The sequence below is a fragment of the Ptychodera flava genome, chromosome 7 (genome assembly GCF_041260155.1).
Source record: "Ptychodera flava strain L36383 chromosome 7, AS_Pfla_20210202, whole genome shotgun sequence".
Lineage (NCBI taxonomy): Eukaryota > Metazoa > Hemichordata > Enteropneusta > Ptychoderidae > Ptychodera > Ptychodera flava.
The window spans coordinates 17,697,932-17,719,349 of record NC_091934.1 but is presented as its reverse complement, the minus strand read 5'-3'; the positions used below and the strand labels follow the sequence as shown (position 1 = coordinate 17,719,349).

Here is a 21,418-nt window from a genome sequence, read left to right as displayed (position 1 = left end):
CATGCAATATCAAACATTTATCGCCATTCTTGTAAATTTTCCTGAACAGTGATGGCTTTATCCGTCGCGTATTGATATACATAATGACGTCATTTGTTTACCTGTAGAACTTGTGCAGCAAAGTATGTATACCACCGGCGCGGTGTAACTTATTGTAAATTTCACTGCAAAGGCAGCGTGATTCGATCATTAGTCAAAAGCTCGATTGAAGAAGTATTATGAGGATTTCGCTGACCATGTAGGGGCTTACTTAAAGCTGCGACGGGCGACGGCTATATGCTTATTGTCGCATGATCGCACTCGATCTACTTTATATTCAGTTCACTTTCAAATCTTTTAAAAACGCACACATCATCGGTAATGTGCTTAGTCAACACTCGATCTCAATATGAAACCTGAGAAACATCACCCAATTTCGCTAAGTTCAAATTTAAAATGTATGTTTGTATGTTCTTATCGTACGATCAGAACAGAGGATGCGTTTGAATCTAGTGCTGGCTTTTTTAACGAATGGAACGTTTGCTGATAGCAAAGTGTGCCTGGGCGTGATGCAACAAATTATTAGTATGAGGGCGCCTTTTCCCACAGCGTTACAGGGAAACGCAGCTCGACCAAACAAAAGCTTTTGACAGGTTAAACAGGGATTTCCTTTTCAAGTCCTTGACAAATTCAACTTTCGCACTGACTTTATCAAGTGGATAAAAATTCTTTATAATAATACTACATGCAAAATTAAGTGTAATGGCTTTCTTTCTCGCAGTATTAATCTTCATAAGGATGTAAGACAAGGGTGCCCCTTATCACCGTTACTGTATATTATGGCAGCAGAAGTGCTAGCTGAAAATGTTCGTAAAGATGACAGCATATCAGGATTCATACTACCAGACAAACAAGAGGAAAAAATTAAGAGTTTTGCAGATGATACAACTCTTTACTTGAGAAATTTGAAAAGCATTACTCAGTCGTTGAAAATGTTCAACAAATATGAAAAAGCAACAGGTGCAAAGCTGAACAAAAAGAAATCCAAAGGTTTATGGGCTTGGAGTTTAAAAACCGCACTGATTCAGTGGAAGGGATCGATTTTTCAAACTAGGTTTTACAGATCTTGGGAGTTGGGTTGGAAACAGTAACACATCTAGAGAAAACTGGAAAACAGTGATGGTGATGGAAAATTTACGAATTGTCTTAAAATCTGGAATACTAGAAATCTGTCTTTTAAAGGCAGGGCGATAGTAGCTAATATGCTGGCTGCATCAAAATTATGGTACCTGGCATCATTTGATCACGTACCCAAGGAAATTATCAATGAAGCAAATAGTAAATTAAGGAATTTTATTTGGAGAGGCAAACGAGAAGTTATAAAAAGGGGCATTTTCATTCAAAATTATGATGACTGTGGCATAAAAGTTGTCGACATTGAAGAATAAATTAATGCACTCCAATTAAAGTGGCTTATGAAATTATTTGAGAAAAATCCAGATAAAGGGACCCCTAAATGGGCCAGCTTATCAAAATATTTCATAGCGAATTATGACAATAAACTGAATAGTGATTATCACTACCTCCATCTCAATTTCAAAGTCAACAACAAACCCCAATGGTGTATGGGGATATGTTAAATACCTGGAAGTCACTTAGACTTACAAGAGTGATTCTACCAACATCAAAACAGAATCTTCTTAGAGAAGTTCTTTGGTATAATGACAATATTAAGAATGAAGGAAGTGTCCTCTTTTATAAAAATGGTCAAAGAGTAGAATTTTAAGGCTTAAGGACATCTGGAATGATGACAGAAATGACTGGCTTCAATCATTGAAATAATTGCAAAAATTAGAGGAGGTATAAATAGACTTGTGCAAGAGGAAATTAAGACAGAGTATGAAACACTCCTCAATGCTATTCCAGATTCCTGGAAACAAATCATCTCTTCAAACATCCAAAATGAAGAAAACTATGATATTTTAGACTTAGAGAATTATGGTCTGACAAAAAGTGATGTCAAAACCAAGTCACTTTATTGGAAATTAGTTGATAAGAAATGGCATGCAGTCAAAGGTCAGATTGGTCAAAAATGGGCTGAGAATCTAAGTCTCACTGACAGTTACAAAGCTACTCTATTCAGCCGTCTTAATTCAACAGGAATTGTCAGCAATTCAGTAAATGATTTAAATTGGAAGATTTTCCATCGAGGCCTAGTCACAGGAAGCTTGGCCAAAACTTTCAATTTAAGTGATGGGAAATGCCATATTTGTGGCCAATAAGAAACACTGGAACACATCTTATTTGAGTGTAAATATGTTAAAGAAATCTGGCAGAAATGTATTTCTTTCTTTGTCAGAAAACACAACTTTGATAATAATATCAATATCAAAAGATTAGCAATTGCAGTAATCGAAAATGATAATAACGCAACATCTGACATTATTTACTGTATTACTTCCTTTGTAAATACACAGTTTGGAATATTCGAAATTCGGTTACTCTTGATGGGATTAAAGTTTCCCTTCAATCCTATCTCATGCAATGGAAATGTTATCTCTCCTCATGGATGAATAGAGTGTATTTCACTTTATAAGATGATGAACAAAACTGAGGATTTTATCACAAAGTTTTCAAGCCTTGTTAGACTTGAAGGAGAAGAATGCATCCTGAATGCATTCATATGATGATCTTTGTAATTAAGAGGCACTGTCTGTAAAAACCTGCAAAAGGTGGCCAAGGTCAAATTTTCAATTAGACGAAACATATCACATATGATAGGGCATAATTTAACTAAGAAGGAATGATTTTAATTTTGTTTAAACGACCCATTTTGATGTTACAGGCCATGTCACGTGATATGGTGAGGACCTAATATTTCCTTACGATATTCCCTTTAAAAAGTTGAAAATTCTGTAAAATGCAACATATTCACTATATTGTAGATTATTAACTAACAAAAAGTGACGGTATCAGTATATATATTTGTCATGAGTAAGGTCCCCTCAGTACGTCAGTGACCTTATATTGACCTTGACCTTCTCTGCCGTAGAGGGAGCTCTAATGCCGGAGAAGTGAAATCTGAGCAAATTTCAGTATTAAAAACTTCCATTTTATAAATTAAAAATGGTAACCCTTGTGCGAGATCCCGTAGTGACATGTACATCATGTTACGTTACATGACTAATGTTTTGAGATCACTTTTAAAACTTGCGGGCAAACAGTTATTTTTTATGTTATGCTGTCATGAAAAGAGATGAAATATTCTACTTTCTTATTTTATTTTTGCTAAAGCCTGTCTTAATCATTTATCAACAAGTTCTTTTTAAACCCAAAAACATATTTTCAAATTTACAAACTACAACAATACAACAACAACACAAGTAGCAACTTCGTGACACGTTTTTTTTGTACCATACGAATACATATACTCCGGGTGTAAGGGTGACGAATTCATAGATTAATTTCTTTGTTATTATCTTCATCATCAGTTTATTGCTAACAGTTTACTTTCGAAGAAAATGGAATATGACATTTAACACACACCAAAAAAAAAATAGTTTGAACAATTCAAAGTCCAAACTAAACAAAATACGATGACACATTTCCTTGTAAGCTTGAAGTAGCTGTAAGTACTACAAATAATGGTTAGACTTCTTGTATGTATTTACTGAATGGCTGTCGCCTTCGAAAATATTTGACATTATGAAGTGTTTAGATACAGCAAACAAGTAAGCACTGCTTCTACTACAATTATAAAAATATTTACCGTCATTGGAACTGCTCGTGGGATTCCTGGACGTTTGTAAGTGAAGACATAAAAAGCAAATAATCCAAAGGTTTCTGTCACTATGGGGTCAAAGGTTAATAACATTACGTAACCATAGCTGCAACACGCAGTCCAACGTAAACAATAGACCCGCTTGCCGCAATCCGGAAGCAGCCGCCGGTGCACTCCGAGAAAATGGTGAGTATTGGGATTTTTATCCATGATATTATCAACAAAAATAAATTCGACACACCAACAATTTTGTTTCTTTAATTTACAAACATCGGAAGTGAAATTCAGTGATAAAATCCGGGCAACCTGCATCGGTCGAAACAGCGGGAATTTCAAATTGGTGATAGCGATTCCGGTGTGTTGACTTGACGTTTATTAATCAAAATATGAATCAATGTCAGTCAATGTCATATTTCAGCTTGGTGACTTGATGAATCATAGCAATGTACTGCTATCTTGAATTGCTGTGACATTATCAGCAATCGCTTTACCTGGAAATATGGAGGCAGTAGGGGAAACCCTGGCTAGCAATGCCCTGAGTGTCGAATGATTAGACCTACCGTCGCATCACATTATCAAATGCTTGCGTATTAGCCGTTCATGATTCTAAATAGGCGAGTGTGTACAAAAGAGGTACAAGCAAATAATCATTAGGAACATAATTTTGTTTTATTGTCAATTCACAATAATTTCAGATCTACCTGTTGTCATGAAATGGATATCTCTGTCACAGCTGTGGGTTGTGATGTCGGCATTGCTGCCGGAAAAGCAAGTGAATGCCATGGATCGCTAACAGCCCTTGAATTGTGTACTCCAGACATCACTGCACATCTCGAATTTCCCAATACGCTTTCAGAACGACTTTAAATATAATTGTTTTGGTTGTGCTGTCATGTTTTCAGGTCATTATAGAATGAACCCATCATGAACGAATCACTTTTACCAAAGTCGATTTTTTTTTGCATATATCATCATTTTGTGTCTTTTTCAATGCTGAAAATTGGCACGTTTTAAACCGGTGACTATTTTTGCCATTTCCAGATTTAAACTTTTGTTGAAACTTTCAGAATAAATTATAGGGGATATTTGAAAGAAAATAAGGCTAAAAAATTAGAGGGTCACAACGTGAATTTTTAAGGTAGAAGAAGTCAAAGATAGACTAAATGAATGTTTTTATATTTAATTATTTTTTATTTATTCACATTAAAGGATAACCTATTTACAGACACCTTTTGGTAAAAGTTCCCAACAGGGCCGTAATCTTCCATAAAAGTACAGCAAAATAAAACCATGAGTAGTTAAAGTAATTAAGAAATAAACAAAGTAACCGTATTCAGAAAAAAATTATAAGTCAATGTTATCTTTTATAAAACATTTTCAATTGTATTTTAAAGATACTGAAACTAGGGCTACATCGAAGATAAATCTGGGAGGGACATGCCGGAAAATGCCGAGAGAGTTTGACCGGTTAAGAAGGGCTTGACTACGCAGTTTCTGCGTAGTGAAGCTTTATTACGTATTCATGGTGACCCCTGGCCAGCTGTCAATAACTTTGGGGGCTTTTGTCTTTTGGCCTGCTTTGCATATGCGTCGTTGGATACGACCTGCCAATCACCCAGGTAGTCAATTAAACTATTAATTGACTGTTTACCGACCCAATTAACACTATCCAGCAGTATCAGTCATATTTTAATCGCGTGGCCCGGGTGGGCACAACGTAGGAACGCGTGTATTTCTGTGTGTACGTTTCACTTGTGGTGTTGTTTGTACCATCGTGTGTCCTTGTTTCACCTACAGCATTACCTTCAAGGTGACAGGCTTACTATTAATGTTCAGTATCATTGCACCGAGTTCTGCCCACGGTGAAAACCACCTGTTTTGCCTACTAATTACTGCCCGTCGCTGCCCGTCCTGAATGTAGCCTATCTATAGCTACAGTAATCACATAAATCATTTATCAGTTTTGATATATACTCCTAAATTGTAAGTTTGATCAAAATCGAGACCACATTCAAGGGCTATGCAGACTGTCCATGTAAGCACACACAGTGACAAGAAGGCGGCAAACACCTACTCACCAAGCACATCGAATCGGCGAAAAGAAGCATAAAAAGCTAGGCTTATCGCCAAAACAAACGCGCCAAGCGCTAACAAAAACCCATACCAAGCGGCCCTTTTCAGGGCCACCAAATACTCCAAAAAGGGAACTACCAAAAAATACGATAAGATGACATAGAACACACAAACACTTAACAGAAATAACAAAAATCGTACACATAACAAACAACTGAAACACAACATTAAATACAAAATAAACAATCACAGTAACGTAACAGAAAACATGGCCGTGGAAATAAATCAGCTATTTCAAAGAAAAGCCGACAACAACATGAAATTCAACAACAACCTATCATCGCTCAAACTATGAACTCCGAAAAATAATACTAGGCAAAAGCCTTAAAATTCATTCGGACACCAACAAAACCAAACAGTATAAAACCACCTCAGGATTTCAACAAATAAAGTCGTATAATGTGACTACGCTACATCGTGAGACACAAACAATCGCAACAACACCAATTCAAAGAAAAGTCAAATTGGACTCCACGAACAACAAAAAAACAAAAACTTGAAAGCTATCTGAAGCTGCTAAACTCGCACTTCTAGAGATACCCTTTCAAACAAGGAAACAAAACATGTCGCGTGCCAAAAGAATCGCGATAAACCAGCTTGCAAACATTGGACAAATTTTGGGAAAATAACCCTTCGACAAGGGTCGGTTTTTCGTTATTGTCAACACAAACGATTACGTACTCGAATGCGAAAGGCAATTACGTAACACTCAGTATTATACACAACAAGCCAGAACAAACAGTAAACAAAGTAAATGAACTATTAATTAAAATTACGAGAACAAGCACATCAACCATGATACTTGTAAGTATCTTGATCCAATAAACATAAAATCCGTACCCCGCAGTGGTACTTATTGCCTAAAAATTCACAAACCTCCGCAAAAATCTAAAAGACACACCAGTCAAAACAAAATTTACCGAAGTAAGGAAATATAGAACAAACAAACCGAACCACCAAACGGACTCACAACGTGACCAAAATTAATATACTTGCCTCGCTAATCGGAAAGCAAGACCACTAAATGCATTAAAATAAATTTTCACAAACACAAACTAAGGAAAGAATCTACACTGCGACTGATGAGAAACCACACTCGGGTTTCGAAACGCAAGCGTCAAAGGGCGACTCTATCAACTTTTGTAACAACATAGGTCCGGCTGCGTCTCGCCATAAGCTTTCCCCACACAAACAAACATTACCGTACACACTAATCCAAACTTCTCTACAAATATCCAAAGCGAAACAAACATTTCATTAACACAAACAATCGGATAAGAATGTAGGAACACATTTCGAAACGAATCAAACACAAACTCGACACAAAAACATTTAGGATAGTTAGGTGGGGAGCCTGTTTCACATTTTTTACATCTCGCTATACTGTCTATGATTCTAAAAATAAAGTCATCTGCCACTTTTTCTGTATACGCGGTTTGGCAAAACTCATCTCTTAATCGAAAGTCGGGCGATTTCATGGTTCTTTGGGGCACTTAAGTGTACGTCGAGCTTAAGGAATGTAGTTACATTCGCGATGTTTTATTCGAAAATTATTTATTCCTTCAAGGGCAAATGCACATAATTTATGCTGTTGGAAATACTGGCCGCTCATAAACAAGACAATAAACTCAATATATGTGCATTTTTACTTATATTGTCAAAGTACCACCGACACCCACAAAAAACCAAATGGTTCAGTCCAGGTATTTGCAACTCTGCCATCCGACTGGTCAACAGGAAATCAACCATAGGTGTCTTTTGGCACGCGTATACGCCAGTCACCTAGGCGACGGTAATCTGCACCACTTATCACCATCGGGAAGGTACTCCTCCCCATATACCACTGGTGATCCCACCCTCAAGGCACTGCGTCATTCGACCAAGCATTGTTATTGTAATTTCCTGCATAAAATTAACAGCGAGGTCAACCGGTCAAACTCTCTCGGCATTTTCTCTCATGGAATTCCAAATTCTGGATGCACGCATGACAAAAGTTCTCTGACCTGATTCCGTTCGAGGAAGAAGGGGGTTACGCGAGATTGCTGCGCGTGTGGGATAATCATGAACATTCATTAAAGGCACATAAACATGTCTGCAATGTACGTCGGAAGAGAGTTCTCAAAATATTTAAAGAATAAGATACAAGTGAAATAGAAAATATGTTGCTTAACGGAAAGTACATCAGCGGCTTTGAAAAGATCATTACTCGGCGTATCAAAATCTGCGTTAAGTAAAATCCTCAATGCTCTTTCTGCATTTTATACACCCATGTTGCTCTTACTAGCATTTCCCCAAACCACCCACAATAGTCAAGAGTTGATTGAATTAAACCATAATACAGAATTTTTCTAAGGTGAAAAGGAATTAGTTTATGTAAGAGTCTTAGTAGACCTATTCTCTGACTCAGTGTGGTGCACATATTGTCAATATGCTTGTTCAAAGAAACCACATCATCAATAGTCACACCAAGGATCCTCTCAAAATTAACATAAGAAATACTTATATCATTTATGACAACATCAATTTTGTCGTAACGACGGTCAACATTGTGTAGCTTATGCCGCGACCCAATTACATCATAGCCTAGGTTTTGTTTGCATCAATTAACTTACCGTTGCTAGTTATCCAATTGTAACAGCAATAGCGTCATTTTGAAGTAGATTGTTAACTTGGGAAATCGTAAAGCCAGATTATAGAAGAGTCTGGTCATCGGCGTACATGTCTAAATGAGAGTTAGAAGTTACAGATAATGGCAAATCATTGACAAAGATGGTAAAAAAGCAAAGGGCCAAGTATCGACCCTTGCGGTACTCCAACTGATACTTTCTGTCTTTCAGAAATCTTACCCATATGACACACAATCTTTGAACGTTCAGAAAGGTACGATTTAAACCAATTTAGGTTTTTATTATTCAGTCCTACAGAGAAAGTTTCTTTAAGAGTAACTCGTGGTCAACAAGATCAAACGCCATAGACAGGTCAAGAAAAAGAACTCCAGAAAGATGACCACTGTCAATATTTTGTAATAATTCGTCGCACATACGTAAAAGGGCCGTTTGACAGGAATGGTGCTTTCTGAAACCAGACTGTGTCGTATGCAGCAGACTCTTATCGGTCAAAAATTTATACAAATTACAATGAATGTGATTCTCTAAAATCTTAGATATTGCTGGGAAAATTGAAATTGGTCTATAATTTGACATTTCATTTACATTACCAGTGCCCTTATAAATCGGAACAATTCTTGCACACTTGAAAATTTCAGGAAAGGTTGCATTATCGATACTAAGATTTAACACTTTGGTGAGATAAAAAGAAATAACTGGAGCACTCACACGTAATAACTTAGCATTAATGTTATCAACACCCTGGATTTCGCCTGTGATAGTGCCCTTGTAACAAACTCTATGTCAGAAGACAAGTGCGGAATGTTAAAACTGCATCATCAAGTTTTCCACGAAGATGATCTTCTGACAGTGAGATATCGGTGTCTTTGTTGACAGTAACATTTAAAGTATTTGAAATATTAGAAAAGAAAGAATTGAAAGCGTTCACAATAACAAAGGGTTAGGAACAAGAATACCATTAATTAAAATCGGAGTAGTATTTTCTTTTGAAGGTTTGACAATGCTGTTAAAAATATCCAGAGAGATTTTGCATTCGAACCTTTCTGTCTTATCTCTAAAATACTCCTGTTTTGACTTTTCAATCATATGGACAATTTATTCCTTGATTGCCTATAAAGAGGTAGTTTGCTAGCATCAGATTTTGCTTGGTTAAGAAAAGCATCTCTCTCATGCATGGCATTCAAAATATCGTCGTTCATCCATGGCGGTTGTCTAACACGTCGACAAACGTTTTTCAATAAATGGAGCGTGAATGTCACAAATTTTGTTAAAAATGGTAACCAAATCCTTATTACAATATTTACATCAGTCGCAGAATCAACTAAACACCACGGCGCATGATGAAGGTCACGGAGAAAAAGACTATAGTAATGTTGGTAAACGAACGAAATTTGACCGTGAGATGAGAAGTTACTTGTGGATAATGCGAGTTTCTTTTACGTACCATTACAACAGGATAATGATCAGAAATTCCAATTTTAGGCACAAAAACGCTAGAAACATTTTCTCGATTGGAAGTATAGATATGATCAATACATGTCTTAGAAACTGGTCTTGTAGGAAGCAAAATAAGTTGAACTAAGGACAAGTCACTCAGCGAATTGTAAATATAGTGACTCTGGCCGCTCTCCGTGAATAAATCAATGTTGAAGTCACCCAATAAGTAAAGTTCTTTACCAGTATAGAAACCCTTTTCCAAATTCGATTCAATACAAATATCAATGCTATGAGAGGTACCAGGTGGTCTATAAACACCAGCAACTAAAAAACTATTACTTTTAGGAGGCTTGATCTTGAGCCACAAGATTTCCAAGACATCGGATTCCAGGTCAGACCTTCTCGTGTAGCAAACATTACAACGAATATAAGCCAAAAGACCACCGCCCTTTTTTCCGATTTATCTTTTCTTTCAATTTGAAAACCGGCAAGTTTAAAATCATTAACAGAGTTCGTATTACTTAAAAAAGGTTTCAGCAAGAAACAATACATCCAATGAAAACGTTTTGTCAACAGAAAGATAATGAGTAATCTGATCAATTTTGTAAATTAAGTATTGAACATTCCAATATCCAATCTTTAGACCATTCGAAAAGCTTGTCCGAGAAGCGTGTGTGTTCACAGAATCCACGGCTTTAGCTTCCTCGCCGAGACTCTAACGTTGCCGAAAGTTCACACAGTGTTGTGCTTTGTGACCCGGAGACCACAAGTCCAGCAGTTGATATGGATTCCATGTCTGCAGACTCTCTCAATATGACCAGATTCGCCACACAGATAGCAGTGTAACGCCCTTCTAGATTTCGCTTGATCGCTATATCGTTGAGAATTCGAGTGTCGACGGTTGTAGACATTGTTAACACGATTGGAATTAATTTGGGATAATTGGATTTTCATATTTTTCAAATTTCTCAAAAATGTTAGGTGCCGATAGCTGAATGTTGCAATATTGCAAATTACTCATAAAAACAAGTGTGTACTGTAAAAGAAAAGCAGATGAGATTATGTTTGTAGATTAATCGGCATTACTTTACCATCCAATTATCCCAAATTAGTTCCAATGTGTTTGTTGTGCTTACTGCTACCAGATGTAAAGCGCCTTCCCGCAGGCGGAGATTTTGCTGTGAAGCAGCAGCTGGAGAGATTTGCATTTGTGAGGAGCTTATCACATCCAGAATACGTTAGGTGCACACCATCACGCAGTAACAGAGACGTGACATGTCAACTGAACCATCCCGAAATTGAAAATTAGCATCATTATCAATAATGCAGCGGCATGGTCTCCATTTTCACACAGCTGGGAAAGTTCATAATTGACAAGATCAATTTTCGGAAGAAGGTCAGGATTTGACTGGTCAATCCTGGGACAGATGCTGAGAATAGTAGTTTTCTCACGCACAATCTTCTTTGTTTCATTCAAAAGTAGATCATAGCTATAGTCAGCAGTCAAGTTTTCAACAGTGAGGTCTTGTGAACTGCAGTCATTTTCACCTACTTCTAAAATAACCTCCTTGAAAAAAAAGGATCGTTGCCAGAGTATTTCGTGGCGATGAAGTAGTGACGCATTCTATTTATGGTAGCACCTGGCAGACACTTGACAATAGTGTCAGTTGAATTGCTTTAAAAATTGCGTAATAACGAATCACCGATGAACAGTACCTTATTTACATTTTTCTGGCGGCAAGCTGCAGAGTTATCCTCGTAGGCTGTTGAGGAATTTGTACGCGATCGAATTGATGGAGATTGGGCAGAGTGTCCGTTATCTGCGCTGTAATTAGAAATGGAGTCATTGTTCACATCGGTATTCGTATTGCATGGCGTATTGAGTTCCTGTCGCATGGACTCGCAGTTAGATTCAAGTTCATGACATCTATTTCGTAGTTGTTCATTTTCAGTCGTTTTCATAGAGAGCTGTGTTATTAAATCAAAGTTTACGGCCTGAAGTGAAGAAAGTTCAACTCTGAACTTGGCCTGTTCGTTCAACATTTCAGTTAGTTTCAATTAAGTGGACTTCAACAATTTTGTGATAGTTCTACATTCAGGACACGGTCATAAGTACTGCTGCGTTTTATCCTCAGTAGCATTCACACAGCGAAGATGAAACCAAATAAAGCACAGACTACATCTTACCATTTCACCCGTACCACTGCGGTCGAATCTACAGAATTCCGTACACAATGGTGGATCGGTATCTTTCTCCTGAACACGATTGCTGCGCTTTTTCCCTTTAGTTATTTTTCCATTGGTTTCATCATTTACGTTCACAGACTGTGTTCATGGTTATCCAGTCTTTCTTTAGCGATAATAGCGTCTAGCCTTTCCTTAGCATTATTGTTCAAAGCATTTCCGATATAGTGGCATTTGGATTTGATTTTGTCCATAGGAAGTTGGGGTAACAGAGATTGCATCTCACCTTCAAGTCTCTTCACATAAGGCCATTTGCTGAACTTTTTAAGTTGATCTAAGTCAGCGTTTAATGATGCCCGCTAGTTCGGTTGCTATGGTAACAAATGATGATATGGTATGGGAATATCATGGGTGTACATAACAAACAATAATGTCTTATTATAAACCGCATCATAAACAACAGAGCGAAATTAAAGGCTACTATTCAAATGCCAACTTACTCTAAAAGTTCCACTGTTAGTGCGTTATTACACAGCATAGGGCATATTCTGCTTCTATGCACTCACTGTCTTTATTATGAAACACTTCAAAATGCAGCCATAACTTCTTTATATGATTTAGTCTCCATAATTGGACTGGTTGAATCATATTTGCAAGTGATAAATGGTGGCGATAGAAATGTGTACACAAACATCGAAAGAAAGGGTTGTTTTGGCATACCGGAAATGAGCTGTGACATACTGCGCATGCGCAGAACTATGCGCAAAATTCAAAAACAACAGAGGCACAGTATACTTTAAGACTTAATACACATTGGATTCTTCCAAAACGTGTTTATCATTTTGTATGTGTTCGATGACATAAGGTTGTATATTTGTGAACACTAAAATACTCCTGTTCGCCAAATACTCGTTTCCCCATAGATCCCCAATAAAATCAAGCATTTCTGTTGGTTTAACAGTGACCTTTGACCTTTGCCCTTAACCGAAATTTAGTGCCATATCGAATAAATAACACAACATTTATATTATTTTTGTGACGTATGTAATATTTATTTATATTAACAACTATGCATGCAGCAGAATAATTGGTATAGGCTAATATAATTCAACAAATTGTATAATTATTGCAAGAATTTACGAAAACATTAATAATTTCAATCATTTATAGTACTCTGATCGATATCAATGGAAACGGAAATAAAGGCAGTACAAGGTAATTTAACGACTAATTGTACGTATTTTAAGAATAATAATATATGAGCTCTATCCATTCCGACAGGGACACGCGGGATTGTGCTAGAATCAGTGAAAATCATTGAAAATGACGAGGAAAACGCCTTTTTTAGAAGTGTTGCCATGGCAACAAACTTTGCGAAATTAATATGATTTTTATTATTTTGATAGAACTGAAAATGATGTTTAATAGTATACAAGATATCTTAATTCAATTTAGTTTTTTCCAACTAAACAGTTTTTTAAAAAACGGGAAGGCTTAGTAAATTTTTTTATTTTCCATAATTTTAAAGTAAAATTAAAGCAAAAAAAACAATGAGTGCCCGCACGTTTTTAATTGGACTATTAGACATCGGTAATGGGTTAAAATAAATATTATATCTGCTTATTACGGTCCCGCTTCCTTTTTTAGTTAAACACGTTTGAATTTAAGATGTTTTCTCTCTTTCTACAAATCCGAAAAACATGGCCACTTGAGGGCGCTATCAAGAACATAAGATGGGGTCAAAGGTCAAATAATAGCCATTGTCTTAATGACTTGACCATTTGCGTAACTATTTTACTGTACTTGTACAATTGGAAAATTAGACAAGACAAGTAATGATTGGTGAAATATTGGTATATTTGTTATATAGAAATGTTGTTTTTGACCGTTTGATGTAAAATTTGCGCCATTGACGTCTTATTTTTCAAACGCTGTTACTATGGTAACAGAAGGTAGCACAACAAAATTATTATACTGGTACTTTAGTTAGGTCACGGCCTATCTTTTGGTATATAATTTATATGTTTTTGAAATTTACCCTTGGCCACCTCATATAGGCGCTCTGCAGGTTTTTACAGACAGTGCCTCTTAAACAGCTAATTATTTGTTTTTTTTTTTTCAGACAAGACGCATTGTAATTTTAATGCATTCACAGTTATGTAAATTTGTTTTATTTGTGACTATGTTGAAATAAATTTATCTTTTTCAAAAAAAAAAGAAACGCGGCTCGAGGTATATGATATTTCCACACATAGCCATAGACATAGTAAATTCATAGACTTTTCATCACATACAGTGTTGTCATAGCTTCTCATGAGGAAGCAGCCATACATAATTTACAAATAAATGTCAAAACTTTGTTATATGTCCGAAATATGACTTACTACGTACTTGAAGTAAAATCTATCATACTCGAAAGATATTCTGTAATAATATTCTGGCTTTGAAATTTTGAACGTCTTCCTTTTAATATACTTGTACCTTTTTATATAATGTGGTAAATAGAGGTTAATCATTTGCTATTTAACGACAGATGTGGTTTTAATTCTATGACGCTAAAAAACTTAATTATGAAAGGTACATGATTTTGTAAAATATTTGCAGTGGAATTTAAGTATGACTTCCGATGTGATGCCATCCTTTACATCAATATAATTTCAACTGATGCTAATGAGACTCAATGGCTGTGCAAAATCAGAATAATGATGTGATTTTAAACATTTTGTACTGCTTCGTTTACATACCATGCTAGTTACCTAATTGTCACCAGAAGAAATATTTCCAGCACAGTGTTCGATCACTTTAAGCTACATTCCGTAGGGATAAAAGGAGATCCAAAGAAATGAGTAATTAATTCAGACCAATGATGACAGTCGTTGGCTAGGACACCCTGAAGACAATCGCGTTGCCCCATGGCTGTTTCTGCCTGTATTTGGGCGGGTTTACGCCAAACTCAAAATCAAGGTAAAGGAGACCACACTGCTCGGCCAATAAGAAGCGTGATGACGTAGGTTTTCAGCCGTCACACAACAGAAATATGCGTATAGGAGGACTTGACGAACATGAGGGAGGCCCCGATTCAAATGCTTTGAATCGAACTGATGTAAGCGCGACTTTACGTCAGGTAAGTACATTTGCCAGAGTTCAGTATGTGGATAAAGCTAATCTTATTGTCACAAGTAGAATGGTTGTTATCCCTCTCCGAGACAATGTTGGAAAGGCAGTAGCATAATTTGCCGCTTACACATTTCATTCGGCATTATTCCTTGAAGCGAGCAATTTCTTTTTAATGACTCTGTACTGATTACGTCTTCAAGATAGAACTGACTTTCATGATGATTTTCAAGGCCTGCATCTGCAAGACACTATCATCGTAGATATTAATAATGTTGATAGAACGTTTCATCAGCCTTTCAGATTGTCATGGAGAAATTCCAACGAATCATAATATGTCAGAGTGTTAATTCGTCTTTATTTATTAATTATTTGTCTATCATTATTTTATTTATTTTTTATTTATTGTTTTATCTGTTATTGTTTTGTTTGTTTGCTTGCTTGCTTGTTTGTTTGTTCTTTGTTTGTTTGCTTGTTTTTCAGTGCAATATGTATATACGATATTCGAAATATTTGCCGTAGAGTCACGTATGTCACTCAACGGTCGATTGCAAAGGGCGTTTATCACTAGCTATGCAAATTGTCACCTTTTATTTTTGTAGCAGATGTCGGTATACTCTTAGAAATTTATAATCTTTTAAAAACGAGATTGCCCGGCATAATACTGACGAAAGCTGTTCGTCTGCCCTTCGATAATACACCGTAACGATGTGTCGAAAACTTATTTCCTCATTGCTTGTTTCATATAATATTCAAGCAGAACTCTGAGATAGCTCTTCAGCTGTCGATCAATGAAACCCATAGAAACCATCGCAAAACTAAACTTTCTCCCTTCACAAATTACGGTTACTGCTGGTACGCCTGGCATAAATCAAGTAGCAAATGAGGGACGTTCAAACAGACCGGATACCAAAATGCACAAGTTGTAAAACCTGTCACATGATAGGGCCTTGAAATCATAGTAACATACGTCATAGGTTATAGGTTTCAGAACGGACACTACAAAGAGTGTTATAAAAAGCACATTATTGGATCTCAACTATTAAAAAATTCTGCTAGCCAACTTACAAAATGACCGAGAACGCCAGGTTTCTTGCCGGTACTTTCGAACACGATGGGATCTGTTACGCAAATGACTTCAACAGAAGTATGATAGAGAGACCTGAAATCGTCAACTGCCGAGAGGACGATGTCTTTGTTGCTAGCTACCCTAAGGCGGGTAAGTTTATGATTACACATGTCTTGTGTTCTGTCCCTACAGCGGACACATATCAACTGCACACGGAGCATATCCATGCATCTTGCTGTTTCAATTTCAATTTCAGCACAGTGTCAGTACGACTTCAGCGGAGATCTCTACTGTTTGCCATGTCTTATATTGGTAGTAGAGGCGACCTTCGACAGTCACGAATGGGGACAAAGGTCAACGAACTCTCCAGACAAAAGGGGAATTTATCGAGGCTGATTTTTAGCTCACGTGCTCACATCGTGCAACGTGGGCTAATGTCATAGCGATGTCTGTCTGTGTGTGTGTATGAGTGTGTGTGTGTGTCTGTCTGTCTGTCTGTCAGTCAGTCTGTCTGTCTGTTTACACGATAATTCAAAAACTCCTGAACGGATTCAAGTCAGATTTGGTACACCGTCACAGGTACCATATGCTACTTGCAAGAACTGATTAGATTTTGGTTAGTGTGGCTTGCATATTAATGATGTTATGCATTATCATTTTTCCGTACAATGGTTTCCCTAAGGAGACGGTAATGACAGTGTAGACACTGCACAAATTTCATGAAACTTTTCACAGATGACAATCTAAGAACATTTTGATGATACTGAGAGTGTCATGTCAATTATCTGCTCATTTGCATATTTAATAAACTTTTGTTGTTAGTGTCATAACTCTCAAATTCCTGCACCAAGCTTGATGATACGTGCAACAAATATTGATCTGATATATATCTGAATATGCTTAGAAGTATTGGGCAGTGTCATTAATAAATAGCTCATTTGCATATTTTATGAAGTTTTGTAATTGGTCATAAAACTCCGATATAACGGCACCAAATGTGATGGATTCTGCTGGAGATACTGATCCGACAAATATCTCATTGTGGTGTAAAGCATTTAGTTGTGTGAAGTTAATAAGGGTTCATTTGCATATTTAATGAGTTTTGTAATGATTGATATTACTCAAAAATTACAGTATTCAATTTGATGGAACTTGCTACAGATGTTGATCTGATAAATATCTAATGGTACTGAGAAGCATTGAGCAGTGTCAAATTAATAAATAGTCATTTGCACATTTTATGAAGTTTATAATTAGTCGTGTAACTCAAAAATAACTGCATCAATTATGATGAAAACTGCTGCATATACTGATCCGATAGACATCTGACTGTGTTGTAAAGCATTTAGTGGTGTGAAGTTAATTAAGGGTTCATTTGCATATTTAATGAACTTTGTAATTAGTGATATTACTCTAAAATTACAGCATTAAATTTAATGAAACGTGCTACAAATGTTGATCTGATGGATATCTAATTGTCCCACAAAGTATCGAGCAGTGTCAAGTTAATTGACAGCTCATTTGCATATTAAATAAAGTTTTGTAATTAGTGATTAAACTCTGAGAGTACTGTGCAAAGTTGATAAAACCTGCTAAATATAGTGATATAACAGATATCTGATTGTTCTGTGAAGCGTACTACTATTAATGAACCTGTTGTAAAACACGTGAGCACATTCAGTTCACATCTGGTTACATATGTGCTAGGTTATTCCGGAAAAGCCATTTTCGCCCATTTGTAACTCTCGCGATTTTTACTAAAACGGATAAAAATAGTGGCGGCGGAAGTTGCGATATTGCCTGATAATATGACATTTATTACATGCAGACGCTTCCATGGGTACACTACCGTAAGAAGGGTATAAGTACCGCACTTTTGACACCATTTTCGCCTCACTTTTGAGATTTTGACAACGAAAATATTGACAAGCCTTGCGGCTTGGGCCCCTATGGTTTTGCTGGAGTTCAATATTTTTCTTCTTCTTCTTTTCAAACTGAGATCTGTGATCGTGTTAAAGTTGTCAAAATTGAATAATTATGAAAATCAATTGATCATCACCAATAATCTACTAATTTCAAATCTCCGTTGGTCGGCATATGGAATATAGTGTCCCTTTTTGTCACTTGTTATGCTCTGATTAGCCAATTGTTTTGTTAAGTTTGATTATATTATAGAAAAAAGAGGAAATTGATACTTTCAATTGTCACAGTGGTATAATGTTATATATTTCGTCTTGAAAGTGCTTTCTGGCACTGTCAATGTGTAGTTTTGCATACTGCATGTAAATTAAACCATATGATATGAATCAGTTTGTCTGTCAGATGTCAGAAATAGTAAACGTAATATAAACTTAGCAAAGTGCCTTTGGTAAAAGCGGACTATCAAATGTCTACTTCGGACTTCTAATTTTCTGAAGTAGTTGCCAACTTGAACTACCATGTAAAAGTTTACTTCGAGCACTGAATGCTCTTATGTTTCTAACATAACCGAGAACTATGGGGATAAAATCATTTCTTCTTGGGACAGAAAGTACTAGTATTACTGAGACTCCACTTTGCATTCTCGTTAAGGTAGAGTGCGCATCGGGACGGACAGTAGAACTCTCAAACTTTCCACAAATTATTTTCTGACCCACCACTTGAGGGGTTCATTTTGCAGCCATTTGAGTAAGGAAAATCTTTCATCATCTTAGTATTTCGAAAATCTAAAATTTCATTTTTCCCTTAAGTGTTAAGACTGGGGTCGGCGGACATTTTGAATATCAAATGTCGGCAAATCCTGGGTAACTTGTTTCTCTAGAACCTTAATTTGCACTGTGACAAATCTATTTAAAATTTTGATTTTGAAAGTGAATGTTTAAAGATTCCCAAAGAAAAAATTAAGCAAACGTTTAAGTCTTTCACTTTCGAGGCGCATACTCCCTTAAACGATGGTCGGAACTGCGTCTGTGCGAGATTCTTGTTTACAAACAATGTATTTCGTGCACGATATCTAGATGCACCTCACACAAAGCGCAACATTTAAATTATACGATACGGATCATGACATGCATGTTTTAACTTTCATCAGTCACCTAGTATCTTGGATACAGTGTTTACATTGGTCGTATGAGTCGCATACGACTTTGAGCGCAGTTCTGACGACTGCATCCCTTTAAGAAGACTGGGTTCCAATGACTATACAGATAACCCATTTCTTTCTGCAATTGTAGGAACTACATGGATGATAGAGATGGTATCCTTGGTTATGAATGGAGGAAACACGGAGATCAACTCCTCTACAGCTCAACTAGTGAGAACACCCATGATAGAGGGCCATTTAAAATTTCCCTTCTGGTAAATATACCTCATAGTCTTACAGAAAAAGAATTAAAAAAAAAGATAACAAGCGCTGAGGTTGTATCTGACAAATAAAACAAACTCCTGGAAACATTACTATCTTCAAAACAAGCACGGTGATATAAAGGTGTTTTCTGGTGTAATGAATAAATAATTAATACTAAACATTTCTTCAACTCAAAAATATCCGGAATTTTGGCTAAAGGATATATGTCATCGGCCTTACTCTTTGTAGAGCTTTGGTGCACTGCCTACCTTGTTGCTGAAGTGGAAGTCTCCTCCAGGTCGCTGAAACAACAATTTATATCGAGTTATTAGTTTTAACTGTCAATGTTAATCACTATTTGAGCCGCATTACACGAAGATTGCTTTCCCATTATTTAGGTTGCGATGGACGATACACCTCCTAAAATTTCTCGAACCTATATTGCCAAAGTTTATCATACAGTCAAATTCCATTAAGTTTCTACTTTTGCTGGAAAAAACTGGTTTGGAGGCTGCAATCGGACTCAAGCAGATGGAGAAAATTCCTTCACCAAGACTGTTAAAGTGTCACTTACCATACCAGGTTTTCCCAAGTCAAGCTATAGAGAAGAAATGCAAGGTGCGTAAGATTATTTCCTACCCTGAAGTTATTCTGGTCAAAATCATTACATTTAAATTGATTTAAAGGGTAGTCAAAATAGGTCAAAATAGTTTCCAACATTATGAAATCGCAAACTGCTTTGTGCTGTATGACTGCATCAATGTGTTCTCTCTCTCTCTCTCTCTCTCTCTCTCTCTCTCTCTCTCTCTCTCTCTCTCTCTCTCTCTCTCTCTCTCTCTCTCTCTCTCTCATATCTGTAATATTGTTATATGTTTTAAGTCAGTTTTTAAGTTGGTAGACAAGTGAGTTCGTGTGTATGTAAATAGATAATTAGGTAGGAAGTAGAAAGCGGGTAGGCAAGTTTTTATCCCTCCGTCTCTCTCTCATTCAAAATACCTGCTTAACTGTCTGCTATTTCATGTTCCTATTTCTTTGGTCAGTACGTGCTTTACAGTTCGTTGTTGTCTTAATTGTCAGGTTGTGATGATGAGTAAGCGATTTTATAACCAGTACGTAGGGTTGCACAAAATCATGTATAATTTTTGTAATCAACTCCCGAGCAGATCGTTTACGTTGCCAGGAACCCAAAGGATACTGGAGTGTCATATTTCCATCACTGTAGTCTTGGGTTTCCTCCACTGGACTACAGGGGATCTTGGAATGACTTTTATCAGCTTTACGTTAATGACAAAGGTAAGACAATTCCTAATTTATGTCTTTGATAAGTAACTACATTTATCATCTGTTGTTAAAACGTTATGGCAATGGAATTTATATTTATTTGATAAACAATCATGACTGCTGATACATCTACACACTGTCGGTTTGCTTCGTCATCGCGATCAAGGTGCTTTATTCTGAGTGAACAAGTTTAAGTGAAGTGTAATCTTTAGTGTACTTGGGTGTCAAGTTCGAAAATAACCATTTAGCCTATAAAAAGCAGATTGCACTCCAATTCTGACGACATTTATGAAATCTATTTTAATCTTCTGTCAAACTTTGGCATTTCTATCAACACGATTCTTATCTCCTAGTGCCTGGAAACAAACAGGGTAATTTATCAATTAATGGTGCTATGAAAAGGATTCAACCTCATTGGAAATTGTGGAAAATATAACAGTGTTCGTTTTATCACATCGGCAAGACAATGTTCATGACAAAGTCGACAA

General features: G+C 36.5%; 1 protein-coding gene across 1 annotated transcript in view; it reads left to right on the top strand.

Annotated features, from left to right (window-relative positions):
• Window positions 1–21,418, top strand: part of LOC139136338 (sulfotransferase 1C4-like) — a 33,504-nt gene that overhangs the window by 10,130 nt on the left and 1,956 nt on the right. Inside the window, exons 3-4 of the mRNA XM_070704062.1 lie at window positions 20,048–20,267; window positions 20,813–20,942. Coding sequence (XP_070560163.1) covers window positions 20,048–20,267; window positions 20,813–20,942 — 350 coding nt within the window. The remainder of the gene's footprint in view (window positions 1–20,047; window positions 20,268–20,812; window positions 20,943–21,418) is intronic.